At 43.3% G+C, this 27,275-nt stretch overlaps 1 protein-coding gene across 1 annotated transcript in view; it reads left to right on the forward strand.

Annotated features, from left to right (window-relative positions):
* The window catches only part of gabrb1 (gamma-aminobutyric acid type A receptor subunit beta1), a 288,316-nt gene that overhangs the window by 174,801 nt on the left and 86,240 nt on the right, over window positions 1-27,275 (forward strand). The window contains exon 5 of the mRNA XM_033028072.1: window positions 12,630-12,712. Within this exon, the coding sequence (XP_032883963.1) occupies window positions 12,630-12,712 (83 nt within the window). The remainder of the gene's footprint in view (window positions 1-12,629; window positions 12,713-27,275) is intronic.

Here is a 27,275-nt window from a genome sequence, read left to right on the forward strand (position 1 = left end):
TTGTAGGGCCGAGATGGCCTGTTTCCGTGCTGTAATTGTTATATGGTTATATGGTTATAATGACACTAACAAAAAGCTCCAGAAACAATCAGCAAGAGAAAATAGGTAGAATTGGGGAAGGGACTGTGAAATAGAGTTCAGGCCCAAAACTGATCCTCTCTCTACACATGCTCCTGACCTATTGAGTTCTTACACCAGTGATTATCTCGTTTTCATATATCTAGTAGCTACAGTACTTTGTCACGTAGTCAGAAAATAATGCTCAATTGGTATACACCAGGGCCCTTTGCAGCAGGTTAGCCTACTGTGTTTAGTATGTGTAATGAATGAATCAGAACAAATAGTCATCAACAGAATTGGTTAGTAGACCAACAGAGGATGCTTTATTTTCTGTACTGGGAAGACCAAGTCAATAGATCTGTCACACTAATTTGCTATCCAGCTTGTTTGTGAAAGGATACCAAAGATTCTTCAGTTACAGTTCATTGCTCCTGCATCACAGTAATTGAATCAGAGATGCACTAGGGAGAGCATAGAGCTGGACAAGCTAATAGATCCTCAATAATCCTCACTGACTATTTCTCCTCAGTTTTTACTGTAGAGAAAGGCTTGTGGACAACGGAACTGGGGGCAGTCACGGTTTGTGTCTTGAGGGTAGTCAGTATTACAATCAAGGAAGTGCTGAATGTCCTAAAGTGTATGAAGGTAGACATATCTATCCAAGAAAACTGTGGGAAGCTAGAGAGGAAATGGCAAGTGTCCTGGCTGAAATTTATGTTATCATTAAATCGCCGTGAGGTGCCAGTGGACTGGAAGGTGGCAAATGTTGTGCCTCTATTTAAGAATGGGTGCAAGGAAAAGCCTGGAAACTATGGACCTGTGAATCTACCATTTGTGGTCGGAAAGTTACAAGCAAGTATTCTGAGGGATAAGATATACCTGAATTTTGATAGACAAGGGCTGATATTCAAGATTCAAGATTCAAGATTCAGGATGGGTTTATTGTCACATGTACCATAAGGTACAGTGAAATTCGAGTTACCGTACGGTCACACCAAGTGAAAAGCAGTAAGACACACAATCACATAAAATAAAATTTAACATAAACATCCACCACAGCGGCTCTACACGTTCCTCACTGTGATGGGAGGCAATAAAGTCCAATCTCTCCCTCTTTCTTCTCCGCGGTCGGGGCTGTCGAACCATCCGCGGTCGGGGCCATCAAAGCTCCCACAGCCGGCGATGAGACCCTCGCGTCTGAGTGATGGAACTCCCTCATTGGGACAGTTGAAACTCACCATGGCTTGGAGCCCCGACTCAGTGTCTAACCAGGGAACACAATGTTTAAACCGGGTTCCAAGATGTTAACATCCACATGCTGCGGTTGGAGCTCTCCACAGTCGATCCCCGGCAAAGGGATCGCAGCACCATGATGGTAAGTCTGCGCCGTACCTGCGGTTGATGGGCCGGGTCGGTCTCCAGGAAAGGCCACGCCACTCCGTGATGTGAGGCCACAATGGGGGACGGAGATATGACACTGAAAAAAATTGCATCTCCGTCGAGGTAAGAGATTGAAAATTGTTTCCCCAAACCCCCCCCCGCCCCCCACACATAGAACAAACCAAGAAACACTAAATCATAATTTTAACACATACCGTATTTCCCGGCGTCGAAGACTATTTTGTGCCCTAAAATAAGGCCCGAAAATGTATCTGCGTCTTGGAGGCCGAAGGTTAGGTTGTTAGCCAAGAAAAATAGACTTGGCTATCCCTCAGTACAGCAACATCAAGAACGATGTTGCTGTACGGAGGGATAGCCAAGTCTAGTAGCCAAGTTTGCTACTTTGTGCAGTGGGTCAGCATGGCCTGGGCTGCATAAAGTAGCAAACTTGGCTGTGCGGCCAGGGGTAAAGTTGTGGGGAGGGCAGGAGCGTTGAGAAGGAGGGGGTCGGGGATCATGCCAGCAAGTCACTCACAGCTGCCGCGGCGCTCCGGGCACGGAGCCACCACATCGTGGCCAGGGAGGGAAATAGCTCGGGTGGCTGTGAGCGGCCACCGGGACCAGGCAATGGAACTGGCCGCCACCTCAATGCCTCTGCCGGCCCGCCCACCAGCCAGCCATGGTGACCTTCGGCACAGGCGCAACTGGTGGAGGTGGTGGTTAGCGGGTAGCTACTGGGTGGAAGGCTGGCTGCTCCGTGCCGGGCTCTTTCTCTCTCTCTCTCCCCGTTATGTGATCTCCCTGAGCCAGGAAGTCCCCGTCCCTCAGACCTGAACGGCACAACGTATTGTGGGACAGGCAAAGATGGAGGCTGCTCGGTCCTCATTGCCTCCTTGAAGGAGTTTCACATCTTCCTTTCTAAACTCAAAATGGGGGCGCGTCTTCGTCGCCGGGAAATACGGTACTTAAAATAACAAAACAGAAAGAAAAGACAGGCAGACCGTTGACTAGGCAACCAGCGTCGGCGCCCTCTGGTGTTCAGGATTTGTCAGCACGATTTTGTACGTGAGAGATCGTATTTTTTTGCAGATATGACTAAAAAGGTTGATGAGGGCAGAGCTGTAGATGATGTATATATAGATTTCAGCAAGCCATTTGACAAGGTTCCGCATGGTAGGATGCTCTGGAAGTTTAGACTACATGGGACCCATGGAGAGTTAGCCGACCGGATAAAAAATTGGCTTCATGGAAGGAAGCAGAGGGTGATTGTTGGAAGGATAGACTCAAAATGCTGGAGTAACTATGCAGGACTTGCAGCGGGTATGCTGAGTTACTCCAGCATTTTGTGTCTACCTTCGATATAAAGCAGCATCTGCAGTTCTTTCCTATATTAGTGATTGTAGGAAGATTGTTTTTCGAACTGGTGACCTGTGACTAGTGATGTGCCTCAGGGTTCAGTGTTGGGCCCATTGCTTTTTGTGGTTTATATCACTGATATGGATGAAAACGTACAAGGATTGATTAGTGAGTTTGCAGATGACAATAAAGTGGGTGGTATTGTAGATAGCTCAGATGGTTATCAAAGGTTACAGCAGAAACGATCAGTTGGGCAAGTGGGCAGAAGAACGGTTAATGGAGTTTAATGTCAGGTGTTGCATTTCAGGATGTCTAACCAGTGTAAGACCTTCACAGTAAATAGCAAAGCTCTGGGGAGTGTTGTACAGCAAAGAGTTCTATGAGTGTTGGTACATTATTCCTTGAATTTAGCATCACAGGTAGATAAGGTGGTCAAGAAAGTATTTGGCAGCCTTCATCAGACAGGGCTTTGTATATAGCAGTTGGGATGTTATGTTATGGCTGTACAAGGCGCTGGTGTGGACACAGTTGGAGTATTGGCCTCCTTGTTATAGGAAATATGTCGTTAAGCTGGAAAGAGTACAGAAACTATTTATATTGCCAGATGGCTGAGCTATAGGGAGATCATAAGGTCATAAGTGATAGGAGCTGAATTAGGCCATTCAACCCATCACGTCTACTCCACCATTCAATCATGGCTGATCTATCTTTCCCCCCATCCCCATTCTCCTGCCTTCTCCCCATAAGCGCTAACACCCAAGAAATTGGGCAGGCTAGGACTGTATTCCTTTGCGCGTAGGAGAATGAGGTGATCTTATATCGATGTATAAGACAAATAGATTGGGTAAAAGATTCTGTGCGTCTACCCTGAGAAGGGGAATCAAGAACCATAGAACATAGGTTTAAGGTGAGAGGGAAAAGATTTAGTATGAATCTGAGGGGCTACTTTTTCACCCAGTGGGTGGTGGGTAGATGGAATTACCTGCCGGATGAGGTAGTTGAGGCAGAAACTATAAAAAAACATTTAAAAGGCATTTGGACAAATTAGGAAAGGTTTAGATGTATATATTGGGCCAGTGCAGATGGGGCACCTTGGTCAGTGTGGGAAAGCTGGGCTGAAGGGATTGCTTCCATGCTGTATGACTCTATAAGGATTTGGGAGCTAGTTCAATCCTTTGAACAATGATCAGTATCATCGCTGCTCATGAATGCCACTTAGACAGTGGATTCATATGGTCTACTGGACCCTACATGAAGTCAAAGAGCTAGACATCGTGGAAACAGACCCACTTTGTCCATGCCAAACAAGTTGGCATTCTAGGCAAGTCCTATTTGCTGACATTTGGCCCAATAGCCCTCTAAAATTTTCCTTTGCAAATATCTGTCCAAATGTCCTTTAAAAGTCGTAATTGTACCTGATTCTATGGCTTCCTCTGGCAACTCATAAATGGTTCAGTAGTTCATTACAGATGTAGACTATCTTCTGAGTGATAAAGTTTCCCTTGGGTCTCTCTTAAAGCTCTCCCCACTCACCTTAAGCCTATGCCCCATTTTAGAATCCTTCACCCTGCAAAAAAGAGAGCAAGTGTTCTCTTTATCTATGTCCCCTCATGATCTAGTGCACCTCAATAAGATCATGTCTTAATGGACACTCCCAATAAAAAGTCTCACCCTCTCCAACCTCTATAACTCAAGCCCGCAAGTATAGTTAACTGCCTAGTGAATCTCTTCTGCACTCTGTCCAACTTGATGACATCCTTCCATGGATGTGTGAGCTGCCAACTATCCACAAGATCATGACCAGTTTAAATCAGGATTTTACTTCGAAGTCACGTGAGTGACTACGTGAAGAACCCCGCTAGGACGCATGCATGTCATATCACTACACGCATTGCAACGAGTCACAACAGGGGGAACAAAGTTCCCCTTCGCGGCAGAATTTAAAAGCCGGGAACAGCAGGTAAGGAGACACTGCGTTCTTTCCACTTACTTTACAGGTGGAGGCATGGACAGATCCACGAGAAACAAGAAGGCTGCGAAAAATCTGGCGGGGAGAACCGCGGAGTTGCGGGCAGCCAGCAGCAGCCAACGGCACACCAATCTCCCGTAATGGGAACAGCTGTGCCCGACTACGCTCCCGCACCGGCCAAATCAACACGTGGCGGTAAAGTGAAGCAAAAAACAGACAGAGTCGTTGACTCCGATGAGTCCGACTTTGAACAGCCGCGAGCAGCCTGTGCCCGTGAGCATTGGGGCCAGTTGGAGCGGCTTGAGGAACAGGAGCAGCCGCGAGCGGCCAGTGCCCGTGAGCATTGGAGCCGGTTAGAGCGGCTGGGGGAACAGGAGCAGCCGCGAGCGGCCAGTGCCCGAGAGCGGCCAGTGCCCGAGAGCATTGGAGCCAGTTGGAGCGGCTGGAGGAACAGGAGCAGCCGCGAGTGGCCTGTGCCCGAGAGCATAGGAGCCAGTTGGAGCGGCTGTTGGAGCAAATACTCCAAAGTGGCAGGCTCCGGGAGAGGGAGCCTAGTCACAGTGGGCAGCTAGTAAGTCCTACAGCAGTACCTCTTGTGGGGCTGCACAGTGTTTCTCCCTCATCAGAGGGGAGTACGGGGGGTCAATTCTGGGCTGACCCTGAAGAGGGGTGTGCAGAACATACCCCTAGTGTGCATGGGGTGCAAGAAAACCTATTGGGTATGGTGTCCCAGTTTATTCAACCCGACCAAACTGGCCAAAACCTGGAGCCCAAAATAGCTGCAAGTATTGACTACATGTCATTCAACCAGCAACAAGGACAGGCATTATTGGACACCACAGCAAGACACTTCCCACCAGGGAACTGCAAATCACTAAATGTTCCCAGTGTCAACCAGTGTATTTCGAAACATGTCGGGGCATCAATCAGAGCCAGGGACTTGAAAATACAAAAAGTTCTGAAAGTCCTAACAGCGGGAATTAAGGATCACCAAGATGCACTGGCTTTATTTTGCAACTCCCAATACGAGTTAAATAGTATTAGGAAGAGTGCCATCCAACCGGCTTTAGACCCCAAATTTGCAGGCCTCTGCAAACCTGGAACCTCCAAACCACCAATATTACTATTTGGAGGGGACTTATCCAAACAGGTAAAAGAACTTGACCAAGAGGCTAAAACCCTGGGGCTCATTAAAGCAGCGTCCAAAAACTACTTCGGCCAGAAACAGCACCACTACGCACCCACCAGTCGGCCAAGACAAACTGGTGAAAGCTCGAAGGCCAGGAACACTCAACATCAGTCTTTTTTAGGCCATGGCCCAGACCGGCCTTCCTGGAAAATGCGCAAACCCTCAACACCGACCCAACTACAGACCCAGACACCGGCGCCTCAACGTCCACGGAGGATGCCGAAAAAGTAACAAACCTACCACTGGTAACCATGGAGGTAGGTGGGTCTGGTTCCTTACGAATTGAAGGGAGCATGGAGGTTGGTGGGAGATTACACTTCTATCTGGATGCATGGAATAAGTTAACTACCGACACTTATATTTTAAGCAGTATCCAGGGTTATACCATAGAATTTATACAAAAACATAACCCTCCAGTTCAGCATGTACCGAACCGAATGTTCGTGCTTACAGGCAAAGAAAAATCAAAAGCACATGCTGAACTACAGCGGCTTTATAAAAAAGGAGTAATTGAGAAAACCCAACACGAATCACAGGAATTCGTGTCCAATATCTTTATCAAAAATAAGAAAGATGGTGGTTGCCACATCATCATAGATTTGACTAATTTGAATACTTTCGTACAATATATTCATTTCAAGATGGAAACCTTTGTTACTGCTAAGCAATTGATTTCCAAAGGTTACTACATGGCAAGCATCGATTTAAAAGATGCTTACTATACAGTACCCATAAGAGGTGACCACAGATGTTATTTAAAATTCAACTGGATGGGTCAGAGCTGGCAGTACAGGGCACTACCTAATTGCCTAACATCAGCCCCCAGGCTGTTCACTAAAATTTTGAAACCAGCCTTAGCGTTTCTGCGGAAACAAAAACACATGGTAATGGCATATCTAGATGACATACTTATTGTGGGCAAAACTTTGGAATTGGCTAAACAAGCGGTAAGAGCCACAAAACAATTATTTGAAAAACTGGGGTTTATCATCCATCCAGTTAAATCTAAATTAACGCCTTCAACCACAATGGATTATCTGGGGTTCACCATTAACTCAGTTCACATGTCAGTGACTTTGCCGAAAGAAAAGGTTACGGCCTTAATAGAGGCTTGCAGCAAAATCATTGACATCACTAAACCATCCATCAGACTGGTAGCAAGAATAATTGGCAAAATAATGTCTGCGTTTCCAGTCACACCTTTACATTATCGAAATTTACAAAGGGCTAAAATACGAGCACTCAAAATTAATGGTGGTCATTTTGACAGACCAATGAAGCTACCAACAGAAGCCATAATGGAACTAACATGGTGGAAAGATAACATTAGGCATTGTTCCAATCCAATCATTATCAGCAACCCGTCTATGGTACTACAAACTGATGCCAGTGCACTTGGTTGGCGTGCTACCAATTCCATCTCCAGCTGTGGAGGGAGATGGAATGCACAGGAGGCATCATTATTACAAACACTGGGCATAAACGACCTGGAGATGTTAAGTGCATTCCATGGCCTTAAGTCATATTGTTCTGGGTTATATCACCAGCATGTAAGACTACAAATTGACAACACCACCGTGGTAGCATATATCAACCATATGGGTGGAAACAAATCGACATCATGTGACAATCTGACCAACACAATTTGGCAATGGTGTATCCAGAGAGATATTTGGATATCAGCTACCTACTTACCAGATAAACTAAATTTAGTGGCAGACACCAGGTCACGCAAATTCAATGAAAACACTGAATGGATGTTGGATAAAAATGTATTTGCTGAAATTACAGCACGGTATGGAACACCAGATATCGATCTATTCGCATCCAGGCTCAATCACCAGTTATCAAATTATGTTTCATGGGAACCAGACCCTGGGGCAGCGGCAACAGATGCATTTTTGCTGCATTGGGGGAAATTGTTTATTTATGCATTCCCTCCTTTCTGCCTCATCAGTCGGGTATTAAGGAAAATACAGCAAGACTCTGCGTCTGGTATTTTGATAGTACCCGATTGGCCTACTCAACCATGGTTCCCGGTGATACTCGACATGGTATTAGAACCATGCATCACCATCCATCATAGACCTAATTTACTGGTTCATCCCGTAACAAGGGAAAGTCACCCATGTCATAATTATACAAACCTATTAATTTGTAGTTTGAATACACCTCTACTACACCTGGGACTGACGGACCAAACAGTGGATATTATTCCAGCGGCCCACAGACAGTCCACCAAAAAACAGTACTTGGTGTACATCAAGAAATGGGAAATGTACTGTCACAACAATAACATCACCCACAGATCTATGAACATCCCGTCTGTTCTGGAATTCCTGGCAAGCCTCCATTACGATGAGGGGCTCAGTTATAGTGCCATCAACTGCGCCAGAAGTGCTCTGTCAACATACCTGTGGCAAGGAACGGCATTCTGTTGGGACACACCCCCTGGTAACCAAACTCATGAGGGGCATTTTTAATGTTAATCCCCCAAGAACCAGGTACTCTCAAATATGGGATGTGAGCATTGTACTGACCATGTTAAGAAACTGGTCTCCACCTACAGCTCTGTCCCTACAGAAACTGACTATGAAAACAGTCATGCTGATGGCCTTGGTCATGGCACAAAGGGTCCAGTCGCTACAGAAACTAAGGCTGGACAACATGACTATTTCAGCTGGAAATTTAACTTTTCACATCAATGAATTAGTCAAACAGAACAGACAGGGGTCAGCAGGCCTAAAAATAGAATTCAGGGCCTACCCGACAGATGATCGTCTCTGTATTGTAACACACTTACTATTATATATGGAGTATATTAAGATCATCAGAGGCAAAGAAATGGCACTTTTAATCAGCTACAAACAGCCACACACAAAAAGTAACAGTCCAGACCATCTCGAGATGGCTAAAACAGGTCCGAATAAAGGCTGGAGTAGACACTAACATTTTTAAATCTCACTCCACCAGGGCTGCAGCTACATCGGCAGCTATAAAGTTGGATGTTCCTATGGACCAAATCCTCAAGACAGCAGGATGGTCAACGGAGAAAACTTTCCAACGATTTTATAACAAACCAGTAATTGAACCTGGAACATTTGCAGAAACAATTTTAAGTTCTGTAATATAATTTTACCCCATAAATAGGGGCTTTAATTTGGTGTTAATAAATTTATCGTTGTTTTTCAATATCGTATTGATATCTAATGATGTTAACACTATTCTCCCCATAATCAAGGCAGATGTGATGCATGGACTTGTTTCCACGGCATGAAATCACAGAGCTTTAAAATCTTCACGTAGTCACTCACGTGACTCCGAAGTAAAATAGTAAGATTAAACGAGAACTTACCTGTTTGAAGTTTGATCGTTATTTTATGAGGAGTAACGTTGAGGGAATACGTGCCCTCCGCTCCCACCCTTGATCATATACTCAACTGGTATCTCTTCTCTAATCTTACTATGTTTAGTCATTACAGTTATCTGTGATTTCACACCGCTGCTTTGAAGAATGACACGCATGCGTCCTAGCGGGGTTCTTCACGTATTCCCTCAACGTTACTCCTCATAAAATAACAATCAAACTTCAAACTGGTAAGCTCTCGTTTAATCTTACTATTTATTAGCATTTGCACTTGGCCTCTGCATTAATGCTAAAAGCAGAAAAGCTCCTCAAGTAAGTTTGTCGTTTTATGAAGCAATGCAATGTTTAGATTTCATCTGTCCTTTATTTTTATTTATGTCCCGTTCAATGTGCAGTTTGCTGTGGTTTTTATATTGTATTGTATTGTATTGTATTGTATACAAATTTATTGTCATTGTCTCAATTAGAGACAACAAAATGAATTTCCCTTTACAGTCAGTATCATAAAAATAAATAAATAATAAATAATAAAACATATTAAAAATAAAATAGAATTTAAAAAAAAGCACAAACACAGAAAGTCCACGACACAACATTACACAATGGCACCAAGGTGAGAAAGGCACCATAGTCCAGCCAGCCTCCCCTCCGATCTTCCCAGATGTTCACCCGTGGTCGGGGCCTTCCGAGCACCCGCAGTCGCCACCCCGGGCGGCCCGATGCTCAGGCCCTCTCGCCGGGCTGATGGAACGCCGGTGAAAATCCTCCTCAGCTGCCCGGACCTCCCGAACAGCCGCCTCCCACCAGAGTCCGCAGCTCCCGAGTCCGCAGGCCGAGCCGGGCAGAGTCGCAGGACCCCACGATGTTTGTCAGCGAAGCCCGCGTTGGGAGCTCCGCGAACCACAGCTCCAGGATGTCGGTGCCGCAGGCCCAGCACTCCGGGCTCCAGATGGCGGTCCCCGGTAAGGCATCGCCAGCCCCGCGATGTATCAGCGCTGTCCCGCCGCTGCTGGAGCTCTGGTCGGTCCAGGCAGGAAAGGCCGCGCCAATCCAGTAGGTAGAACGCTGGGGGGGGCGAGGACGCGCCTCGAATAATAGTCGCGTCCTCTCCAGGAAGTGACTGAAGGACGGTATCCCCCGCACCGTACCCTCTTCCCCCACATTAAAACATAAAAAAAAACATAAAAAACACACTTCAACATAACAAAAAAAACAAAACAAAAAAAAGATACTGGGCTGAGGGTGGAGGCAGCTGGCACCAGAGCCACCGGAAGTACAATATATTGTGTTTATATTGTTTTTAACTGTGTATGTGTGGGGGGCAGGGGTAGGGGTGGGGGAAACTTTTAAATCTCTTCCCTGCACGGGAGACCCGACCTTTTCCCTGTCGGGTCTCCGTTGTCGTTGGAGCCCAGCACCGTGGAGTGGCCTCCAGCCGGAACCACCAGGGGGCTCCAGTCGCGGAGCCTGCGGAGCCTGCCGACTTACCATCGTGGGGCTGGCCGGCCTCGGAGCGTGGGGAGCTGTGGAGGCGCGCGGCTGCGACCCAACTCCGGAGCCCGGAGGCTCCAGCTGCAGGCCTGTGGACGGTGACATCGGGAGCTCGCGGGTCCCTAGTGGGAGACAGCTCCTCGGAACTCCCGCGGCAGCAGCTTCTCCCGCCCGAGTTGCGGGGCTGAAAACGGTCCGGAGCGAGGCCTTACATCGCCCGGCGCGGCTTTAACGGCCGCGGGACTTGCCATCGCCCGCCAGGGGCTTTAACATCAGGAGAGGATGGAGAGCAGGGGAGAGCCAAGACTTTGCCTTCCATCACAGTGAGGAGGAACTTCACTGTGATGGATGTTTGTGTAAATTGAGTTGGTTGTGTGTCTTGTAAAATTGTTTCTTTTTGATGTATGGCTACAGTAACCAGGGACTCAAGATGGAAATTAGCTACTGGCTTTAATCTTGCATATTTACATGTAAATGTTTATTAATATGCACTGTTCCTGTTTAAAAAATAAATAAAAGGAAAAATAAAAGTCTCTGCAGAATGACAATGTCAAATCATTGAAATGTGATCATTACACGGGAGACTGGACCTGCTGGTATCTTGAACTAAAAACAAACTGCTGGAGTAAATCAGTGAGTCAAGCAGCATCTATGGTGGCAAATGGTCACATGGTGTTTCATCACAGGACCTTTCTTTGGACAAAAGGACACAAATTGCTGGAGTAACTCAGCGGGTCAGGTAGCATTTCTGGAGAACATGGATAGGTGAGGTTTCGCGTTGGGACCCGTCTTCAGACGGAATGGTCCTGACCCAAAACATAACCTTTCCATGTTCCCCAGAGATACTGCCTGACCCACCGAGTTACTCAAGCACTTATGTCCTTTTTAATAAACCAGCATCTGTAGTTCCTTGATTCTCGCTTTCTTCAGATAGATGGTTCACGGTGAAACAGCAATGTTTGTGGTTTCCAGTTTATACTAAGCCTCAAAGATAAATGTCAAGGAATATTGTCTATTATTTCTAGTATCTTCATAATATATGATGTTGGGAGATTTTTTTAGTTATCAGTTATGTAAAAACACGTCTTTCTCTTGCTCTATTCCATGATAATGAGCTTCTTTCCATGCACTGTGCCACCAGCAATGATGTTAGCAATGCTGTGTTATCTTTTGTATCAGTTCCATTTAATTTCAAATTGGTATCTGCATGTTATCAACCCTTGGTGAGTGAATAATATAAGAGCTATGCTATTACTATTTCCTCTTACAAATCTTATAAAATGGAACGTTGGAAAGAGAATCAGTGACAAGACACTCAGTACAATATTATAAATATAGAAGGAATGGTCCTAGTATTAATAGTAAATCAGAAAGAATGTGAAGATCCAAATGTTTTAACTTGAACCATGTCTGCCATTCAGATAGCTGGGGATTAAAACAATTCTTAAATGTATACGAGCAATAAATATGAATGCATATTTAATGTATCATCCGCTGCCAGTGAAGGAATATATTGCATTATTCTCCAAGTAAGATGGAATCTTTTGACCTCAGCTAGTTTACCAATAATAAAAGTGGAGGGAAGCGTTTGCTCAGAGAGTAAGTGAAGTGATGGTGCAGTTATTTTGTATTCAGCATTATTGTCTTTTCCTATTATTCCACTCATGCCGAACAACCTCTGAACTAGAATTCATTTGGCTTCATAACTTGATCAAACAAGCCAACAGGAAAAAAATTGTAAAGGGTCAGATTGCAAACAAGATTATCAGAAGGATTCTCAGAAGTAGTTAGAAACATCTTTCATTCTTCTATTACAGAATCACAACCACAGCAGCATGTATGATGGACCTGAGGAGATATCCCTTAGATGAGCAGAACTGCACACTTGAAATAGAGAGCTGTAAGTTCTACAGTATTCCTTGTTCTAATGCAACGAGGTAATAATTGAGATAAAGTTGTATTGTGATGAATGGAGCAACCAGTGAGTACAAAATATTATAAGATTCAACATTTTTCCCTTGTGCTGCTACTGACTTGGAAGATATTTTGATCATCAATGGATGACTTTGACTAAGAATTATTGCAGACCATCCTTGCCAGACACCTGCAAAGTTTTCTGCTGAGACAATAAACACTGAACTGCGTGGAGTGTGGCTGCAACATTCACCAGCTGAACGGGCATGTGAGAATTAAATGAAAGTGTTTTGTTTCATTAGCATCTTTTTGTTTTACTTTTCTGTTCCATAGCTGCATATTTGCCATTGGATGCAACATTTCAAATTATAGGGTCCTAATCCTAAACATCACCTATCCATGTTCTCCAGGGATGCTGTCTGACCTGCTAAGTTACTCTAGCACTTTCTGTCTTTTTCTCGTGAAACTGCACTTACAGTACCTTGTTTCCACACTTCAAAATATAGTGTGCCGAATCCAGGAACTGACAGTACCCATTATTAGAGAGACTCATCAGGTCAGGCAGCATTTGTGGAGATAGAAGCAGAAACTCAAAGCATTGCCGATCGATTAGCCAGGAAAGTGAAAAAAACAAGTTTTTAATTATAGTGAAAGGAGGGAAGTTCTGCAAGATCTGCAAGAGAGATTGAATATTACGTGGTGGTAGTGTCAACTGAGAACGGTTGGAAAAGACAAGTGAATAATACAAATATCTCCAAGGACATTGTAAATAGAATGAGATGAAAGAAATGTGAAACTGCCAGAGTTTTATCAAAAGCATTGAATGCAGCAGATGTGAAATACAGGTTTGGAATGTGGAATTCAATATTGAGTACGTGCAATACGCCTAATTGAAAAGTGAGGTTTTGTTTCTCAAGATTATATTGGATTGTGTTAGAGGAGAGGTGAGGACAATCAAAGATCAAATAGGAAATTTACTCATGGAGGCAATGGAATGGCTGAGGCACTAAATGAGCATTATGGTTTATGAAGGAGCACAATGGGATTGATGTTTCAGATATGAGATGCTGTATCATGGGCAAAAGGATAATAAAAAGGAGGTACTTACTAAATAATAAAATGAATAAATCAATAGACAATAGGTGCAGGAGTAGGTCATTCGGCCCTTCGAGCCAGCACCGTCATTTAATGTGATCATGGCTGATCATCCACAATCAGTACCCCGTTTCTGCCTCCTCCCCATATCCCCTGACTCCGCTATTTTTAAGAGCCCTATCCAGCCCTCTCTTGAAAGCATCCAGAGAACCTGCCTCCACCACCCTCTGAGACAGAAAATTCCACAGACTCACCACTCTCTGTGAGAAAAAGTGTTTCCTCGTCTCCGTTCTAAATGGCTTACTCCTTATTCTTAAACTGTGGCTCCTGGTTCTGGACTCCCCCAACATCGGGAACATGTTTCCTGCCTCTAGCGTGTCCAAACCCTTAACAATCTTATAAGTTTCAATGATATCCCCTCACATCCTTCTAAACTCCAGAGTGTACAAGCCCAGCTGCTCCATTCTCTCAGCATATGACAGTACCGCCATCCCTGGAATCAACCTTGTAAACCTACTCTGCACTCCCTCAATAGCAAGAATGTCCTTCCTCAAATTAGGGGACCAAAACTGCACACAATACTCCAGGCGTGGTCTCACTCGGGCTCTGTACAACTGCAAAAGGAATTCTTTGCTCCTATATTCGACTTCTCTTGTTATAAAGGCCAACATGTCATTCGCTTTCTTCACTGCCTGCTGTACCTGCATGCTTACTTTCATAGACTGATGAACAAGGACCCCCAGATCCCGTTGTACTTCCCCTTTTCCTAACGACACTATTTAGATAGTCATCTGCCTTCCTGTTTTTGCTACCAAAGTGGATAACCTCACATTTATCCGCATTAAACCTCATCTGCCATGCATCTGCCCACTCCCCCAACCTGTCCAAGTCACCCTGAATGCTCATAGCATCCTCCTCACAGTGCAGACTGCCACCCAGCTTTGTGTCATCTGCAAATTTGCTAATGTTGCTCTGAATCCCTTCATCCAAATCATTGATGTATATTGTAAATAGCTGCGGTCCCAGCACCGAGGCTTGCGGTACCCCACTAGTCACTGCCTGCCATTGTGAAAGGGACCCGTTAATCCCAACTCTTTGTTTCCTGTCTGCCAACCACTTCTCTATCCATGTCAGCACTCTACCCCCAATACCATGTGCCCTCATTTTGCCCACTAATCTCCTATGTGGGTCCTTATAAAATGCTTTCTGAAAGTCCAGGTACACTACATCCACTGTCTCTCCCTTGTCCATTTCCCTAGTTATATCTTCAAAAAATTCCAGAAGATTAGTCAAGCATGATTTCCCCTTCGTAAATCCATGCTGACTCAGACCGATCCTGTTACTGCTATCCAAATGTGTGGCTATTTCATCTTTTATAATTGACTCCATCATCTTCCCCACCACCGATGTCAGGCTAACTGGTCTATAATTCCCTGTTTTCTCTCTCCAGCCTTTCTTAAAAAGTGGGATAACATTAGCTACCCTCCAATCCACAGGAATTGATCCTGAGTCTATAGAACATTGGAAAATTATCACCAATGCATCCACGATTTCTAGAGCCACTTTCTTAAGTACCCTGGGATGCAGACCATCAGGCCTTGGGGATTTTTCAGCCTTCAGTCCTATCAGTCTATCCAACACCATTTCCTGCCTAATGTGGATTTCCTTCAGTTCCTCCGTCACCCCAGATCCTCTGGCCTCTACTATATCAGGAAGATTGTTTGTGTCCTCCTTAATGAAGATAGGTCCAAAGTACCTGTTCAACTCATCTGCCATTTCCTTGTTCCCCATAAGAAATTCACCTTTTTCGGTCTTCAAGGGTCCAACTTTGGTCTTAACTAATTTTTTCCTCTTCACATACCGAAAGAAGCTTTTACTATCCTGCTTTATATTCTTGGCTAGCTTACCTTCGTACCTCATCTTTTCTTCCTGTATTGTCTTTTTGGTTATCTTCTGTTGTTCTTTAAACATTACCCAATCCTCTTGCTTCCCGCTCATCTTTGCTACGTTGTACTTCTTCGCTTTAATTTTTATAATGTCCCTGACGTCCCTTGTCAGCCATGGTCGTCCCTTTCTCCCCTTGGAATCTTTCTTCCTCCTAGGAATGAACTGATCCTGCACCTTTTGTATTATTCCTAGATATACCTGCCATTTTTGTTCCACTTTCATCCCTGCTAGTCAACTTTGGTCAGCTCCTCCCTCATGGCCCCATAGTCCCCTTTATCCAACTGTAACACTGACACCCCCGATCTACCCTTCTCCCTCTCCAATTGTAGATTAAACCTGACCATGTTATGGTCACTACCTCCTAATGGCTCATTAACCTCGAGGTCCTTTATCAAATCACATTGTCTAATCTGGATAGATGATAATATATGACGATGGTAATACATGAAGAAACCAGGAATTACAGATGCTGAAATCTTGCATAAAACACAATGTGTTGGAGTATCTCAGCGGTTTGGGCAGCATCTCCAGATTTCATGGATAGTATCCATTCCTTCCACAGATGCTGTAGGGCCCACTGAGTTACTCCAGCACTTAGATTTCCAAAGAAATACATCAAGGGAAGAAATAGTAAAAGCCATGTGCCTGAGGATAGGGGAACTGGAAGGCAAATTCATTTATATCAAGAAGACTGGAATACAAAAAGAGAGATGTAATGCTGAGGATCTACAAGGCGCTGGTCAGGCCGCATTTGGCTACTGCGAGCAAATTTGGGCGCCATATCTGGCTCTGGAGAGGATCCAGAGGAGGTTTACAAGAATGATTCCAGGAATGAGTGGGTTAGCATATGATGAGCGATTGACAGCACTGGGCCTCTACTTGCTGGAGTTTAGAAGGTTGAGGGGGGACATTGCAGAATTACAGAATAGTGAAGTGAAAGGAATAGAGTGGATGTGGAAAGGATGTTTCCCCTGGTGGGAGCGTCTAGTGCGAACTGCTTTCCCTATTCTATAACCATGGCTGCGTAGCCGGACATAGTGCGAACTCCATCATCAAGTTGACCGATGACACCACTGAGGTTGGACGAATCACAGATGGTGACGAGTCAGAGTATAGAAGTGAGATCGACCGATTGACCAAATGGTGCCAGCACAACAACCTGGCCCTCAACATCAGTAAGACCAAGGAACTGATTGTGGACAATAGTAGGGGAAGGATGAGGCCCCACAATCCTGTTTATATCTATGGGACGATGGTGGAGAGGGTCAATAACTTCATATTCCTGGGCGTGCATATATCAGAAGATCTTTCCTGAACCCAGCACACCGATGCAATTATAAAGAAGGCACATCAGCGACTCTACTTTCTGAGAATATTACGGAGATTTGGCATGTCGAAGAGGATTCTCCTAAACTTCTACAGGTGCACGGTAGAGAACATTCTGACTGGTTACACAGAGAATGGTGGGAGCCTGGAACACATTGCCAGGGGTGGTGGTGGCGGCAGGTACAATAGTGGTGTTTAAGAGGCTTTTAGATAGGCACATGGAAGTGAGGGGAATAGTAGACTATAGATCAAGTACAGGCAGGTCAGATCAGTTTAACGGCATCATATTTGGAGCAAACATTGTGGGCCGAAAGGCCTGTTTCTGTGCCGTACTGTTTTATGTTGTACAATAGTACAGCTATAGTTCTTCATGGGGTGTCCACAGAAATTAAACATGGAATTTCCAAGTCTATCTAACCCAAGATCCTCACTCCAGAGCAGTATATATTCTACAAATTAGTCTAGAAACTATTATTGGTAATTTTATTGAGCAAACATGAAAAATGTGTCTTTCTTTTCCTGTTTAATACTGACATTGATCATTTATTTAAAAATGATGCAATTATGATATTTAATTTAAAGAACGGTTGGAAAAGACAAGTGAATAATACGAGAGAGGGCGAGAGATTATGTGCATCTATCCGATCTATTCCTCTCATGATTTTATACACTTCAATAAGATCACCCATCATCCTCATGCGCTCCAAGGAATAGAGACCAGCCTACTCAACCACTCCATATAACTCAGACCCTCTAGTCCTGGCAACATCCTTGTAAATCTTCTCTGAACCCTTTAATGCTTGATAATATCTTTCCTATAACATGGTGCCCAGAACTGAAAACAATACTTTAAAAGCGGTCTCACCAACGTCTTGTACAACTGCACCACGACCTCCCAACTTCCATATTCAATACGCTGCCTGATGAAGGCCAGTGTGCCAAAAAACTTTTTGACCATCTTATCTACCTGCGACTCGACCTTCAAGGAACCATGCACCTGCACTCCTAGATCCCTCTGCTTTACCATTCACTGTAGAGGCACACCACTAGTCACAGGCCTCCAGTCCAAGAAGCTACCTTTCACCATCACTCTCTGCTTCCTTCCATGAAGCCAATTTGCTATCCATTCAGCTATCCCTTCTTGGAACCCTTGCGATCTAACCTTCCAGAGCAGCCTACCATTCTTCTGGTCCAAGATCTTCTCTCCCTCCCTTACCTCTTCATCTCATGCCAACTCCCCTCCACTTCCACTCACCTAAACTCTGTTGTTTCTGTACACCTCTTCTTGTTCTTTCGTCTGCTTCATCTCCTTCCTTGTTCCTTTCCCTGCCTTTCACTCACATTTGCCTCCTTCATTCCCATTTCTTACTTACCTCCTCCTTTTACCCTGATCTGTGCCACCCTCCCTCCTCCTTTTATTTTTTTTCCACCAGTTGTCCAATATCCTCCAGTTTCTAATGATGATAAAGCTGAATGCTGCAACAATAACGGTTCAAATTTCAACAGCGCAACTAAGAATGTAAGGAAATAAATTGAGTGTTGCTATTTTATGGAAAAATACTTCATGCACTGGACGGGCGGCTGTTTGTTGGGCCAAGAGCTGTGGGTTAATCCCCCAGCAAAAAGTCATTATTGAAAAGGGATTTTTACTTTTGCTGTATTCAACATAGATAGAAATATATAATCCTCACTCTGGCAAGACTAAGGAAATGTAATGCCAGCTGATGCACTTGTAAATAATGCCTCATTAGATGGTCATCAAGTAGCAGTGTCGTTGGTTATTTTCATGCCAGCGAGGCAAGAATATAGTGTTTACTCAGCTGCAAGGGAGCAGGTAGCTTCCTTGAGGACATTAGAGGGAAAGGTCTTCTGACAGCATGTGTTATAATACAAAGTTTTCAGTTAGTAGATCCCCAATGGCTGAGTGAGTAAAAGCATTATCCAAATCCAAAAGTAAATACTGCAGAAACTGAAGATTTAAAAATAAAACAAAAATTGATGGAAATATGTACGACTATTAACTAGTTCTCTTCTCTTTTTGCAGGGTCCATCGCTAATTCAGTCATTCAACCTCACCTGGTCTCTACCCCGCCATGTTCTCCGCCTCAGTTCCTTATTTTTACAGCAAAACTTTTGTTTCACATTTAACTTTTCCCAGTTGCACTAAAAGGCCATTGGCCTGATCAGTAACTTTGCTTCTTCTTCCATGGTTGAGCTGCCCAGTGTTTCTAAGATTTTCAGCTTGATTTTTATGGAATATGCAGATAGGGCCCTTGCACTTAATAGCACTTGGCCATTTAATCCCCCCTGGATATTCTACTATTCAATAATATCTAATTGATTCATTGTTGTAGAGGCTCTGTTGTGTCTTTAATTACATTAGGCTTTAGACCTTTGAGCCTTATGCCAGTGGTTGGAAAGTTATTAGATGGGATTCTGAGGGATAGGATTTATTTGCATTTGGAAATCAAAGATTTATTAGGGATAGTTTCTGTGGCTTTGTGCATGGGAAATCACATCTCATGACTTTGATTAAGATTTTTGAATAGATGACATAGAGCATTGACAAAGGACAATAGGCATTGTCTTTATGTACCTAAGCAAGGTGGGCTGGTACAGAAGGTTAATGCACATGGAATCCAGGGTAAGAGGCAAAGGGTGATGGAGGAGGGTTGTTTTTCTAATTGTAGATATTTCAATGTAGTTGTCATGATTAGCTCATTTGCAGATAACACTAAAATTGGTGGTGTAGTGGACAATGAAGGTTATCTAAGGTGGGCAAAGGAATGGCAGATGGAACATAACTCAGACCAGTGATGCATTTTGGGAAGTTAAATGAGGTAAGACATACAGAGACACTGTGGGTAAAGGTACAGAGTTCCCTGAAAGTGATCAATAGGAGAATGCCATGCTTACCTTCATCAGCCAAGGCATTTGATTACGAGAGCTGGGAAATCACATTACAGCTGTACACAATGTTGGTTTGGTCACACTATGAGTTTTGTGTACACAGTTGGAAGGATGTGACTAAGCTAAAGAAGGTACAGAAAAGATTCAAAGGGATGTTTTCTGGATTGGAGGGATATAGAATTAAAGCATGCAAGTGTGATTAGTGTAGATAGGCATTATAGTCAGCATAGACATTGTGGGGTGAAGGGTCTGTTTCTATGTCCAGCATTAGAGGGCACAGCTAGAAGATGAGGGGGCAAAGTACAATGGAGATGTGCTGGCAAGTGTTTTACACAGAGAATGGTGGGAGCCTGGAACACATTGCCAGGGGTGGTGGTGGCGGCAGATACAATAGTGGTGTTTAAGAGGCTTTTAGATAGGCACATGGAAGTGAGGAAGTGTTTAATACTGACATTGATCATTTATTTAAAAATGATGCAATTATGATATTTAATTTAAAGAATGGTTGGAAAAGACAAGTGAATAATACAAATATCTCCAAGGACATTGTAAATAGAATGAGATGAAAGAAAAGTGAAACTGCCAGTGTTTTATCAAAAGCATTGAATGCAGCAGATGTGAAATACAGGTTTGGAATGTGGAATTCAATATCGAGTACGTGCAATACGCCTAATTGAAAAGTGAGGTTTTGTTTCTCAAGATTATATTGGATTGTGTTAGAGGAGAGGTGAGGACAATCAAAGATCAAATAGGAAATTTACTCATGGAGGCAATGGAATGGCTGAGGCACTAAATGAGCATTATGGTTTATGAAGGAGCACAATGGGATTGATGTTTCAGATATGAGATGCTGTATCATGGGCTAAAGGATAATAAAAAGGAGGTACTTACTAAATAATAAAATGAATAAATCAATAGACAATAGGTGCAGGAGTAGGTCATTCGGCCCTTCGAGCCAGCACCGTCATTTAATGTGATCATGGCTGATCATCCACAATCAGTACCCCGTTTCTGCCTCCTCCCCATATCCCCTGACTCCGCTATTTTTAAGAGCCCTATCCAGCCCTCTCTTGAAAGCATCCAGAGAACCTGCCTCCACCACCCTCTGAGACAGAAAATTCCACAGACTCACCACTCTCTGTGAGAAAAAGTGTTTCCTCGTCTCCGTTATAAATGGCTTACTCCTTATTCTTAAACTGTGGCCCCTGGTTCTGGACTCCCCCAACATCGGGAACATGTTTCCTGCCTCTAGCGTGTCCAAACCCTTAACAATCTTATAAGTTTCAATGATATCCCCTCACATCCTTCTAAACTCCAGAGTGTACAATCCCAGCCGACCAATTCTCTCAGCATATGACAGTACCGCCATCCCTGGAATCAACCTTGTAAACCTACTCTGCACTCCCTCAATAGCAAGAATGTCCTTCCTCAAATTAGGGGACCAAAACTGCACACAATACTCCAGGCGTGGTCTCACTCGGGCTCTGTACAACTGCAAAAGGACTTATTTGCTCCTATATTCGACCTCTTGTTATAAAGGCCAACATGCCATTCGCTTTCTTCACTGCCTGCTGTACCTGCATGCTTACTTTCATAGACTGATGAACAAGGACCCCCAGATCCTGTTGTACTTCCCCTTTTCCCAACGACACCATTTAGATAGTCATCTGCCTTCCTGTTTTTGCTACCAAAGTGGGTAACCTCACATTTATCCGCTTTAAACCTCATCTGCCATGCATCTGCCCACTCCCCCAACCTGTCCAAGTCACCCAGCATTCTCATAGCATCCTCCTCACAGTGCACACTGCTACCCAGCTTTGTGTCATCTGCAAATTTGCTAATGTTGCTCTGAATCCCTTCATCCAAATCATTGATGTATATTGTAAATAGCTGCGGTCCCAGCACCGAGGCTTGCGGTACCCCACTAGTCACTGCCTGCCATTGTGAAAGGGACCCGTTAATCCCAACTCTTTGTTTCCTGTCTGCCAACCAATTTTCTATCCATGTCAGCACTCTACCCCCAATACCATGTGCCCTCATTTTGCCCACTAATCTCCTATGTGGGTCCTTATAAAATACTTTCTGAAAGTCCAGGTATACTACATCCACTGTCTCTCCCTTGTCCATTTCCCTAGTTATATCTTCAAAAAATTCCAGAAGATTAGTCAAGCATGATTTCCTCTTCGTAAATCCATGCTGACTCAGACCGATCCTGTTACTGCTATCCAAATGTGTGGCTATTTCATCTTTTATAATTGACTCCATCATCTTCCCCACCACCGATGTCAGGCTAACTGGTCTATAATTCCCTGTTTTCTCTCTCCAGCCTTTCTTAAAAAGTGGGATAACATTTGCTACCCTCCAATCCACAGGAACTGATCCTGAGTCTATAGAACATTGGAAAATTATCACCAATGCATCCACGATTTCTAGAGCCACTTTCTTAAGTACCCTGGGATGCAGACCATCAGGCCCTGGGGATTTTTCAGCCTTCAGTCCTATCAGTCTATCCAACACCATTTCCTGCCTAATGTGGATTTCCTTCAGTTCCTCCGTCGCCCCAGATCCTCTGGCCTCTACTATATCAGGAAGATTGTTTGTGTCCTCCTTAGTGAAGACCTCATCAACATCTACATGCTTTGCTACTTGAACAAAGGTGTTACCCCTTTTTAAATAAATGATCAATGTCAGTATTAAACAGGAAAAGAAAGACAAATTTTTCATGTTTGCTCAATAAAATTACCAATAATAGTTTCTAGACTAATTTGTAGAATATATACTGCTCTGGAGTGAGGATCTTGGGTTAGATAGACTTGGAAATTCCATGTTTAATTTCTGTGGACACCCCATGAAGAACTATAGCTGTACTATTGTACAACATAAAACAGTACGGCACAGAAACAGGCCTTTCGGCCCACAATGTTTGCTCCAAATATGATGCCGTTAAACTGATCTGACCTGCCTGTACTTGATCTATAGTCTATATTCCTCTCACTTCCATGTGCCTATCTAAAAGCCTCTTAAACACCACTATTGTACCTGCCGCCACCACCACCCCTGGCAATGTGTTCCAGGCTCCCACCATTCTCTGTGTAAAACACTTGCCAGCACATCTCCATTGTACTTTCCCCCCTCATCTTCTAGCTGTGCCCTCTAGTGCTGGACATAGAAACAGATCCTTCACCCCACAATGTCTATGGGGAGGAGGCAGAAACGGGGTACTGATTGTGGATGATCAGCCATGATCACATTAAATGACGGTGCTGGCTCGAAGGGCCGAATGACCTACTCCTGCACCTATTGTCTATTGATTTATTCATTTTATTAATTAGTAAGTACCTCCTTTTTATTATCCTTTAGCCCATGATACAGCATCTCATATCTGAAACATCAATCCCATTGTGCTCCTTCATAAACCATAATGCTCATTTAGTGCCTCAGCCATTCCATTGCCTCCATGAGTAAATTTCCTATTTGATCTTTGATTGTCCTCACCTCTCCTCTAACACAATCCAATATAATCTTGAGAAACAAAACCTCACTTTTCAATTAGGCGTATTGCACGTACTCAATATAGAATTCCACATTCCAAACCTGTATTTCACATCTGCTGCATTCAATGCTTTTGATAAAACTCTGGCAGTTTCACATTTCTTTCATCTCATTCTATTTACAATGTCCTTGGAGATATTTGTATTATTCACTTGTCTTTTCCAACCGTTCTTTAAATTAAATATCATAATTGCATCATTTTTAAATAAATGATCAATGTCAGTATTAAACACTTCCTCACTTCCATGTGCCTATCTAAAAGCCTCTTAAACACCACTATTGTATCTGCCGCCACCACCACCCCTGGCAATGTGTTCCAGGCTCCCACCATTCTCTGTGTAAAACTTGCCAGCACATCTCCATTGTACTTTGCCCCCTCATCTTCTAGCTGTGCCCTCTAATGCTGGACATAGAAACAGACCCTTCACCCCACAATGTCTATGCTGACTATAATGCCTATCTACACTAATCACACTTGCATGCTTTAATTCTATATCCCTCCAATCCAGAAAACATCCCTTTGAATCTTTTCTGTACCTTCTTTAGCTTAGTCACATCCTTCCAACTGTGTACACAAAACTCATAGTGTGACCAAACCAACATTGTGTACAGCTGTAATGTGATTTCCCAGCTCTCGTAATCAAATGCCTTGGCTGATGAAGGTAAGCATGGCATTCTCCTATTGATCACTTTCAGGGAACTCTGTACCTTTACCCACAGTGTCTCTGTATGTCTTACCTCATTTAACTTCCCAAAATGCATCACTGGTCTGAGTTATGTTCCATCTGCCATTCCTTTGCCCACCTCCCCAGTTAACCACGATCATGCTGCAACCTTAGATAACCTTCATTGTCCACTACACCACCAATTTTAGTGTTATCTGCAAATGAGCTAATCATGACAACTACATTGAAATATCTACAATTAGAAAAACAACCCTCCTCCATCACCCTTTGCCTCTTACCCTGGATTCCATGTGCATTAACCTTCTGCACCAGCCCACCTTGCTTAGGTACATAAAGACAATGCCTATTGTCCTTTGTCAATGCTCTGTCATCTATTCAAAAATCTTAATCAAAGTCGTGAGATGTGATTTCCCATGCACAAAGCCACAGAAACTATCCCTAATAAATCTTTGATTTCCAAATGCAAATAAATCCTATCCCTCAGAATCCCATCTAATAACTTTCCAACCACTGACATAAGGCTCAAAGGTCTAAAGCCTAATGTAATTAAAGACACAACAGAGCCTCTACAACAATGAATCAATTAGATATTATTGAATAGTAGAATATCCAGGGGGGATTAAATGGCCAAGTGCTATTAAGTGCAAGGGCCCTATCTGCATATTCCATAAAAATCAAGCTGAAAATCTTAGAAACACTGGGCAGCTCAACCATGGAAGAAGAAGCAAAGTTACTGATCAGGCCAATGGCCTTTTAGTGCAACTGGGAAAAGTTAAATGTGAAACAAAAGTTTTGCTGTAAAAATAAGGAACTGAGGCGGAGAACATGGCGGGGTAGAGACCAGGTGAGGTTGAATGACTGAATTGGCGATGGACCCTGCAAAAAGAGAAGAGAACTAGTTAATAGTCGTACATATTTCCATCAATTTTTAAAAAAAATTTAATTCTTCAGTTTCTGCAGTATTTACTTTTGGATTTGGATAATGCTTTTACTCACTCAGCCATTGGGGATCTACTAACTGAAAACTTTGTATTATAACACATGCTGTCAGAAGACCTTTCCCTCTAATGTCCTCAAGGAAGCTACCTGCTCCCTTGCAGCTGAGTAAACACTATATTCTTGCCTCGCTGGCATGAAAATAACCAACGACACTGCTACTTGATGACCATCTAATGAGGCATTATTTACAAGTGCATCAGCTGGCATTACATTTCCTTAGTCTTGCCAGAGTGAGGATTATATATTTCTATCTATGTTGAATACAGCAAAAGAAAAAATCCCTTTTCAATAATGACTTTTTGCTGGGGGATTAACCCACAGCTCTTGGCCCAACAAACAGCCGCCCGTCCAGTGCATGAAGTATTTTTCCATAAAATAGCAACACTCAATTTATTTCCTTACATTCTTAGTTGCGCTGTTGAAATTTGAACCGTTATTGTTGCAGCATTCAGCTTTATCATCATTAGAAACTGGAGGATATTGGACAACTGGTGGAAAAAAAATAAAAGGAGGAGGGAGGGTGGCACAGATCAGGGTAAAAGGAGGAGGTAAGTAAGAAATGGGAATGAAGGAGGCAAATGTGAGTGAAAGGCGGGGAAAGGAATAAGGAAGGAGATGAAGCAGACGAAAGAACAAGAAGAGGTGTACAGAAACAACAGAGTTTAGGAGAGTGGAAGTGGAGGGGAGGTTGAGTAGGCTGGTCTCTATTCCTTGGAGCGCATGAGGATGATGGGTGATCTTATTGAAGTGTATAAAATCATGAGAGGAATAGATCAGATAGATGCACATAATCTCTCGCCCAGAGTAGGGGAATCGAGGACCAGAGAACCTAGGTTCAAGGTGAAGGGGAAAAGATTTAATAGGAATCTGAGGGGTAACGTTTTCACACAAAGGGTGGTGGGTGTATGGAACAAGCAGCCAGAGGAGGTAGTTGATGTTGGGACTATCCCAACGTTTAAGAAACAGTTAGATAGGTACATGGATAGGACAGGTTTGGAGAGATATGGACCAAGCGCAGGCAGGTAGGACTAGTGTAGCTGGGATGTGTTGGCCGGTGTGAGCAAGTTGGGCTGAAGGACCTGTTTCCACACTGTATCACTATGACTCCATGACTCTAAGAAGGAAGGCGGAAGAAAACTTGGTTGATAAGAGAAGAGGAGAAGAAACCAATGAGAGGAGGAATATCATAATAGTATTATTTCCGATCATTCTCCTCTAACCTTCTCCCTAAAACTAGAAGGAATGTACAATAAAAAAACGTTCTGGAGATTTAATCCTCAAATATTAACTGACCCAGCTTGCTGTGAATATCTAAAACAACAGATGGAATTGTTTTATGAGACAAATGATACACCAGGTATTTCGGCTTCGTTATTATGGGAATCTTTTAAGGCCTTTATTAGAGGTTCTATCATTTCATATGAAGCATATCAAAATAAGTAGAACAGGACGGAACAACTGGAATTAGAAGAACAGATCAGACAGCTGGATTCAGAAAACACTATAGATCCTTCTATGGATAAACATAATAAGATAGCAGTATTAAAATTCAAGTTAAATCAAATTCGCAAGAGTTATCAGGCTATTTCAAATTACTAATTAGAAAATTTTTGAATTTGGAGTCAAACCGCATAAACTTCATGCATGTCAGTTGAGAAAAGTGGAAAAGGATCATACTATTCAAAAAATTAGATCAGAAAAAGGTGAACTGTTCACACTTCCTAAAGATATTAATGAAAGATTTGTACAATTCTATCAAAATTTATATACATTTAAAACTTCAGCAGAAACGTTGAAAATCAAAGACTTCCTTGACAACTGTAATCTTCCGTCACTTAACGTGGCAGAACGTGAAGAATTAGGAGCGCAGATCACAATTAAAGAAATCGAAGATTATTAATTCATTGAAGAATGGGAAAACCCCAGGCCCAGATGGGTTTAGTAATGAATTTTACTAAAAAAATTATGATTTAATCTCCCCCTGTTTACAAGCCCTTTATATACATGCATTTAAAGAACAGACGTTACCACAAA

Source organism: Amblyraja radiata, chromosome 1 (genome assembly GCF_010909765.2).
Source record: "Amblyraja radiata isolate CabotCenter1 chromosome 1, sAmbRad1.1.pri, whole genome shotgun sequence".
In the NCBI taxonomy this organism is placed as follows: Eukaryota; Metazoa; Chordata; class Chondrichthyes; order Rajiformes; family Rajidae; genus Amblyraja; species Amblyraja radiata.